The sequence below is a fragment of the Perissodus microlepis genome, chromosome 2, assembly GCF_051167445.1.
Source record: "Perissodus microlepis isolate ML-2025 ecotype Zambia chromosome 2, ASM5116744v1, whole genome shotgun sequence".
Taxonomy (NCBI): domain Eukaryota; kingdom Metazoa; phylum Chordata; class Actinopteri; order Cichliformes; family Cichlidae; genus Perissodus; species Perissodus microlepis.
The window spans coordinates 28,626,387-28,635,002 of record NC_140462.1 but is presented as its reverse complement, the minus strand read 5'-3'; the positions used below and the strand labels follow the sequence as shown (position 1 = coordinate 28,635,002).

General features: G+C 38.4%; 1 protein-coding gene across 4 annotated transcripts in view; it reads left to right on the top strand.

The window, feature by feature from the left end:
- Nucleotides 1-5,817: 5,817 nt before the first annotated feature.
- Nucleotides 5,818-8,616, top strand: part of ldb2a (LIM domain binding 2a) — a 104,064-nt gene continuing 101,265 nt past the window's right edge. For 2 of the 4 annotated variants that reach the window (XM_084954490.1, XM_084954475.1), the window contains exon 1: nucleotides 5,818-6,125. In XM_084954490.1, the coding sequence (XP_084810616.1) occupies nucleotides 5,994-6,125 (132 nt within the window). In that variant the 5' untranslated portion in view covers nucleotides 5,818-5,993. The remainder of the gene's footprint in view (nucleotides 6,126-8,616) is intronic. The other 2 variants (XM_084954484.1, XM_084954469.1) reach the window with 1 other exon arrangement.

Below are 8,616 nucleotides of genomic sequence, written 5' to 3'. Positions count from 1 at the left end.
CTATTTTTATCAGGTCTTTTGTCTCATCACACCTTGTCAATCACTAGTGAGCTCCTTTTATTAATACCACAATCAGACTCTTCCTCCAGGCTTCAAATTACTCCCAAACATTGTGCGTGTTGGCACATGTTTCACGTTTCAAACGACTGTGACTGTTTACACCAGCAGAAGCTTCATCAAACACAGCTACAACTTAACATTTTCACGCTTCGCTGTGAAACAGGATAAGACGTGGTGCTGGGTTCTTCCGAACAGGAGCAGCGTCGGTGCGTTCAGGTGCAAAACCTGTAGCATGGCTGCGAAGGTGTGTAGTTTGTGCGTTAAAGGCAGGTAGGTAGGTAGGGAGATAGGGTGAGTTACCATAGTAACACCAAGAGGGAACCCAGCAGAAGCACAGTGTCTATATGTGTCCTGACCCATTTCCATTCTCATCCACAAGTGTTTTGGCTCCCTCACTTGCTGTTTCACAACTAAAAGCATCTCTCCTTCTACATCCTTGATGCATCTGCTGTACTTAACAAATGGCCGAGGCTTGAAACATTCAACAAACTCTCAAGGTACATTCGATTTCCTTTCAGTGAAGTTCAATTTAATTCAATTCAACTTCCCTGAAGGTGAAAAAAACTTGGCATGAATAGGATTAAAAGTTAATACACAAAAGTATGTGAAACAAAGTACAGGATACAGAAGTCAAATACAGTATTAACAATGTTTTAATTCAGTGACCAGCACTAAAATATGTCCTCCTCCGCAAAGACAACACATACATCACTTGTGTTAATTAATAGCTGGAAAATAAAAGAGTCCCTCATGATTAATTTTGAACTAAACCTTCTGGAGAACAAAGAAACTGTAGAGCTTAAGGTCAAACATTCAAACATTCCCACCTCTGAACAGTCATCCTTCTGTGTTGAGTCAAAGGTCGTCAGCGGTTACACATAAAACAGCATTCATCTTCTAGATCCTTAGTGTAATATGCTGTAAATAAAATTAAATAACAGATACAGTCACAGAAATATGCCGTCAGCTCATTTACACTGAGGTTGTTTAGAAATAATGGGTTCAAAACTCCATTTAGATTTGTTGTAACCATGTGTTCAGTCTTTGAAAATAGTATCTGAACATCTTTAACACCTCTACCTGTAGCTTGGTTTGAAGTAGGGGGAGAAAGATGACCTCAAGTTTTTCTTTTGAATGTGGTCAAACTATACCGACTGCATTTCTGATATCTAATCACAGTGCTAGCTTAACCACCTTCGAATGTAGTTTGTCCAGTCTGATCACATTCTGATGCTAATTCCGAGTTTATTTACATGTTGCATTAACAGGCATTTCACCCTATCCAAGTAAAATATCCAAATACAGATGACATTTAAATTCCAGGCGTAAAATGAAGGCTCTGAGTCAGCATCGGTGCACTGTGTTAAGTCACACTTTCCATTTTACTTTCCCTCTCTGTGACTCTGTAGTCCCAAGTTGTTTACATTTCTATTGGGATCTATACACACAACACAGAGATTTACTACAATATGGCATCCAACTAATCCAAAATAAGTTATAGCACGCATGCTGAGATACTGTAAATAATAGAAATATAAACCATGTTGAATGATGATTGTTATTTTCTGTTATTTCCTTCGCTATTTCAGTAGTTTACATTTAGCTGTGTCGCTTTCTACTATGTGGATGTATGGAAGGACCCAGCAGATAACAAAACAGGCAGCAATGATATTAACTATTACACTAATTAAGTTAGACACAATATGAAAGCAGGATCTCAGCTGAAAGTGGGTTGCAAAGCAGCTTGTAGTTGCTGTGGGTAGGCTAAGGCAGCTTAAATAGCACATCAGCTGATGTGTGCTGGGAAACACTGCGCTTCCTTATTTGGAATAACTTGAGCTGGTGAACACAAATTGCAAATGTGTTTTCGATCATTTGTGGGCTCAAGTTGCCTGTTTGATCTTTTGTTTTAATGACCAACATGGATGTTAGCCACATGCACTTTAAAAAAGTTTAGATTTCGTGATAGGGCCTGAGAGACGGTCATAGCACAAAATGAAAAACAATAAATAAAATAAACACAAAAAAGTAGTAATAACACTTGTCATGTCATTCATTTGCTTTTTCCTGATTTTAGCCTGATAGGATAGCATTGTTATTGTTTTATGGCTTTAAATGAAATCTGATGAAATCTCAATATTTATCTATTAATAAAAATTTAAATGGATCATATCAACCTGCGGCTGCTTGATGGCACTGTTTCCAAAGACCTTTATGGTGAATTAGGTCATTTAAATTTACTGAATTATTTTTTGTGATGTTCTTGTGGATTTTCAAAAAAAAAAAAAAAGGTCAGAGCAAAAATGTTCTTTTCATTCTGTTTAGTATTTTTTTCAGTAATACTCTTTTGCTCACTACACCACCACTGGTGTAGGTTGTGTTTACTATCATATGTACTATACAACCAAATTAATACTGAAATATGTTAAATGAGCTGTTCACTTCAATGTACTGTATTGCAGCCACACTCGAGTGGTAAGCGCTTTAGGCGGGCAACCAAATCCTGTTAGAAATGTCAATTGAAAAGGTCTTGAGATATTAAAAATGTAGTTTTTAATTAAAGGTTTATTAATAGATTTTTCAAACTTTTTTTTTTAATTACCCAACCGGATGCCTGAGGCATTTGGATTACAACTTTTATCTCACTCGATTCAGACTGCCTCTCCCCATTCAGCCATTTTGGATTAAAAGTCAGACTTCATAAATGCTGTTCATTAATTCCCAGTGTGGGCAGTTAATTTGAGATTTGGTTGCAACGTTATGTCTGGCCTGAGTGTCTGTTTATTTTTAGATTCTTGTGGCTACTTTGCAGCCCAGGCCTAATCTGTCACGCAGGCGAACATGGAGGAAATCTTAATCAGTGTGCCAAGAAAAGATCGTCAAAGCACTGGTGTGCCTGGTTTGGAAATTCAACATGTTAGTAACACATACTGTCACAGTAAATTATATTATTGAAATGTGTTGCATGGATTGTACTGTGAAAATGTTGAAATAAATTAGAGCCCATCTGTGTTTTGCTGTTTGCATATAGTGCTCCTTGCCATATGATATTGACCGCCCCTGTGTCATAATTTGCTAACTAGTTATGTTGTGAATTATAAATAGATCCTTTGCATATAGCGATCACCATTAAACTGTAGTTGTATTCCCTGAATAATAAATATATAAGATAGACAATGCATAATTGGGATTATACATTTCCATGCCAATTCAAACCAGCAGAGATGTAACCAATTCTTGTACTACCTTAATCTGGGATATTTTAGAAGTCACCAACTCAGAGAAATGAAGTGTACATGACAAAACAGGCAAAAGTGATTGTGAACACACACACACACGCCCAAAATAACTCTGATGATTTTCTAAAAGCTTTTTAGAAGATCTTTTAATAACATTTTAAGGGGAATCCACGGTCTATAGAAGACAGACAGCTGACGGACTTTTGAACACAGAGTCAAGAAAAAGTGTCGATTAAAGTTCAGATGTTTTTAACTCCTTCGTTGCATGCATCAGCTGGAATCTTTGCATTGAAACTACATATTGAAAACACAACATAACATCTAACAACAGTGACATTTATTCTGGATGTTCTTTACAAAAACATTAAACACAAACTATATGTGCAGAATTTGCTTTTTTGTGTTAAGGCATAAGCAGGGAAATAAGGTGGGACTATAAAAGCTAAGCAAGCAACTGCATATTTGCACCACTAAACCACCACTTTAAGTAAAGCAAGTTCCTCATTATCAGCTAATGCTGTGTAAAAATCTTACAATAGCGTTCATAACATGCAAATTCTGCAAGTATTAATTTAGCATAAACAAACTGGCTTTGCTAAATTTAATGGGAACTTGGATGGGTTATATATAAATCATGGTTGTGACAAGTGTGTTCAAATCCCTGTTTTAAGAGCGTAGGTTCTTTATGCAAAAAAAGAAGTTGTCTGATTACTCCCAAATCCATTTCCTGGCTAAATGAGAAACTCTGAAATCACAAGGAGCTAGCTTGAGCCACAAGTAGAACAAGATGTGCTGGAGCAGATGGTCTGACCCCCACAGAGTTCCGATCTCAACATTATGGATTCAGATTGGGATTAGATGAAGACATAGAAGACACCAGGGCCATCTCTTGTTCCTCTTTGTCTTTTGCCAGTAGCCTAAATCCATTCCCATCGTCACTGTGGCAAGTTCTCCAAACTGCTGTTTTGTACTACTGCCAGTTTAAAGCCAACGGGTGGTCATGTCAAATATTCATTTGATTTAGATTTTTCTGTTTTCTGCACATTGTGTGAAGTTAATTGATAAAAAAAACCCCCACCATAGTCTATACTCATATTCTAAATACTCATATTAGCTGTCTGTCACAGTACAAACACTGCAGGCTATCAAACTGGAAATTTCATTCATCAAAATATCCTACACACTGTGTCTTTAAACCAGATGGATTAGCAAGCCACTGTTCACATAGTTACTGAAAGAAAAGACAATCCTGACATGTTCATAAGTTCAGCTTTTGCTTCATTAAGAATTGGAAGGACATTGAAGCAGCAGGGAAAAAGAAAACACTTTCCTACCTTCCTTTAATCACAAATGATGCCACTTGATACATAACTAGTCGGGGAGATTCTGTCATTAACAGCACTGGCCAGAGGCAACACAGTCAATACAATGTTATGAAATCATGCTACACATAAAATGGACTGTTTAGTGTGCAGCCTCATCAGCATTTGTATGCTGTCATCAATTACCGTGAGGCTTCACACCTTCAGTTCTTGGAGCTCAGACAAATTATGGCTTAGGATTTTTAAAAAATACATTTTAGTTCCAGCCAAGGTCAATATAAAATGTATTTTTAATTTCAGAAATAAAACTGGCTGATTTAAATATAATCTCTTCACACATTTTCTGTAGGGATATTTTAGCCTTTTACCTAATATTGTAGGGTCTTTATCGTACAATAACGTACCTGGAGACATCTGTAGTCTTGAACTGGCTCTACATAAATGAATATGAACTGAATGCTTTAAAAAAGAGTTAACTGTATTTTTAAAAAATCTGCAGCTTTTACTGCAAGAGGCAGCTTGCTGCAAAGAATATAATATGAGATGATACTGTTAAAAATGAAGATGCTTGACCCTATGCTGCAACAGACTCTCACCTCTTTTTCAGTCAAAACATGACCAAGAGCTATATTTGCAATCGATATTGCACCTCTGTCAACAGACAGCATTGTTATTCTAGTCAATATATTATATGTGAAAGAGCAGGCATTGGTGTTTTAACTCTAAATTTTGCTCGTTTTTGCTTTAAATTTAGTGTCTTATATTCTTTAGATTTCTCTTTACTACCTCTGTGTGTGAAGCATGCTTTAAATACCCTGCCTCTGCACTGTTGTTGCAACTGATGCCCATGCATTGCTTCATGCATCTGAATCCTACCAGCACTAGGCTTTATTCAGCCAGTGTTGGCAGGCATACTTAAAATCCGATACGTTGGGAAATACTTTGAAAAAATATTTTAATATTAGGTAAAGAATAGAGCTTTTTTGTTAATAACATGGGCAGAATTACTTACGAGAGGAAATAACGAAACACATACACACATGAACATAGAGATCTTACTTGAACTTTGCAAGAGTGCAAAACTGAGTGTAGGTCTTGAGGGAACAGGAAACGACTTCCCTCCTCCCCCTTCAATTCTGCCCCCCCTCCTACCCACCGTTCCTCCCCCTCCTCTCCTGCTCCCCTTCCTCCCTCCTCCCTCCTCCAGCACCACGCTATAGCAGCGAACTAGGCAGGCCAACTTGCAGAGTGCAGCTCAGCCTCGACAGCGGCTGCTTCCAACTGGGGGTCTTCGGAGAGCATCGCACTCCCATGTGCGCTGCTGTGCCCGCTGGATGTTGAAATCGCGCCGTGCGCCTCGCCAGGAGCCACCATGTCCAACCCAACCCACGACCCGTTCTACTCTTCTCCCTTCGGACCCTTTTACAGGAGACACTCGCCCTACATGATCCAGCCCGAGTATCGGATCTACGAGATGAACAAGCGGCTGCAGGCGCGCACAGAGGTGAGCCGGACGTAACCGCTACACGGTCCCGTTTAGGTCGAGGTACCGGTAAGAGGGTGGCGGGTTGGAGAGGAGGGACGAGATGCCGGTCCGGGAGAGAAAGATGAGCCGAGAAGGTCCGTCAGTCAGGAGATACGGATATAATGCCAAAGTACCAAACATTCCTAAGGTGAAAGTAAACAGGCTCTGTCTGTAGTCTACGTTACAATAAATAGGCGTCCTCAGAAGTAAATTGTTCTAGTCCTAAAATTTTAATTTGAAGTTGGGAAATGCTGATTTGTGGAGGAGGTCCTTTTGCTTTCACGTGGCCAATTAACCTGTTAAAAATTCGCGGCTTTACTGTCACCCAAGTAAGTCACCTGAGGTTGGGATGAGCTGTAATAATAAAAGTAAGAAAATCAGCAAAAGTAGACTTTAAACATTTGAGGTCTCCAGTTTAAATCTTTTAATCAGGGCACTAAGCGAAATCACGGCTGTGATTGTGGTTCTAAAATGTGGCACATTTCTAAGAGAAAGTTACGTAAAGGCTAATCATAACAAAGTTTGAAAAAAATCCCAGAAAATCTAAGAAGTCCACAAAGACTATTCAAATAGGCTATGCAGACTGAGGCAAAGTAGCCTTTTCATTGGATTTAATTAATTTGCATACATTTACATTTTGCCTGGTGTTTGCATATTTGCATATGTTTCTTCCATGTGGAGTGGAGTAGAGTTTGTCCACTGAAGTGGAGAGTTTCTGGTCTGCCTGTTCAGGACACAGATTCATCACTGCGGATTAGATTTTGTGAATGAAAGTGGCCCTGATTGCACATTTATGATTGCATGGGGTGAATTCATTTCATGTCAGTCTGCTGATGCTTCATCTCATTGGGTGCTAAGTGTGTGTGGCATACAGTGTCATTCAGACTGAACCTTTGGTGATCCCTTTCTGAGTTGTACTGTATTGGGAGCAGCTGTCTTCAGCATCTGTTCTGTAATCACAAATGTGTAAATCTGCAGATAAAAAGTTCATCCAACATGTCAAGTTCTCCTCGCAAACAATCATTAGAGGACAACAAAAAAGCTAAATACGATGAATATCATCTTTTAATAGCCTGGCTACACATTTGTAAATATAAATATTACGGCTCAAGCAAAAAAAAAATTGTCATAAATATATATGTACTTTTTTTTACCAGTACTTTTTAGTTGACTGAATAATTCCATCAGTGGTATGTTAGAATTTAGAAAAAACTCTCATTACAGTTCCCCAGAGCTCAACGTAACCTCTTAAAAATGCCATGTTTTTCTGACCCACAGTCTAATACCCCAAAGATCTTCAGTTTACTATCACAAAATGTTAAGAAAAAACAGACAAACAACATTTGAGAAGCTGGAAGATATTTAAAGTAATTAATTGCTATTTGTCAGCCAAGCAACTAATAGTTTTAGCTCTAAATATTTACTGTTTTAAATAATTTGACTTCTTGTTGCCTTTTGAAGCTTTTAGACTAGAATTTGAATCCCATGAGACATTTTAAACTGAGAAACATGCCCATTAAATTATTTCATGTGATGTTTTTACTGTTATTTTAGAAAAACCTTCAAAGCCGGCTGAGTTACTGCAGCAGCTTGCAGAATGGCGCTGACTTTCCTAAAGAGGAACTTTAAGCAGACCAAGGCAATGTTGCTGAGATGCAATGGCCCAGTCTGATGCATTATTCATACGGAGTGGTCCAAACCCCAGTGGACCTCAACTCCTGTACCACACATATGCACACGCACCAAACGGCACACACACTTACACACGAGCAATCTCAGATTCATACACAGACATTACAAGACATTTGTTTTAAAGCAACGCCGGACTCGTATACAGCCCGGACAAACATGGCATTGAGTATATAGACACACTGTACAGGCACATAGCAAATTACACCATTACCTTTCCTCAGACTAAATTATATAATTGCATGATAACATAATTAGTTGCTTTTTTTTCTGTCGGTGTTCATTGTATGTTCGCTTCCTACTTCCTCTTTTTTCTCACTTTACTCCATGGTGAGGGTGTATCATATGTCTTCTCTTTTGCGACGTTCTTATTGTTCAATTAAAATGCAGGTGGTGAATGTAATGAGGAAGGAGTAGTGTCTTATAGTAGCGAAATAAATGGTTCGAGTTTTGCAATTTGTTTGCATCCAGATGTGTAACGCAGCTCAGCTCAGGCTTTTAACAAAATTATATAGTAATTATCCTTATGAATGCAAAGTAGCCGCTGTCATTTAAGAAGAAAAAAAAACGTATTGTATACGTGGTAAAGGAAAAAGGTTGTAAAAGAAATCTCCCTCTACAAATCCACATATACAGCATAATGTCTATTTTGCCTTAACTAAGACTGAGAGTGGAAATATTATACATTCTTCATCAAGCAGACTCACTGGAGCCTTTTACTTCCTGTAAAGCGCGGTTAGCTGGTGCTGGTGTCCTAATGATGATGATGCGTGCCTGAAGG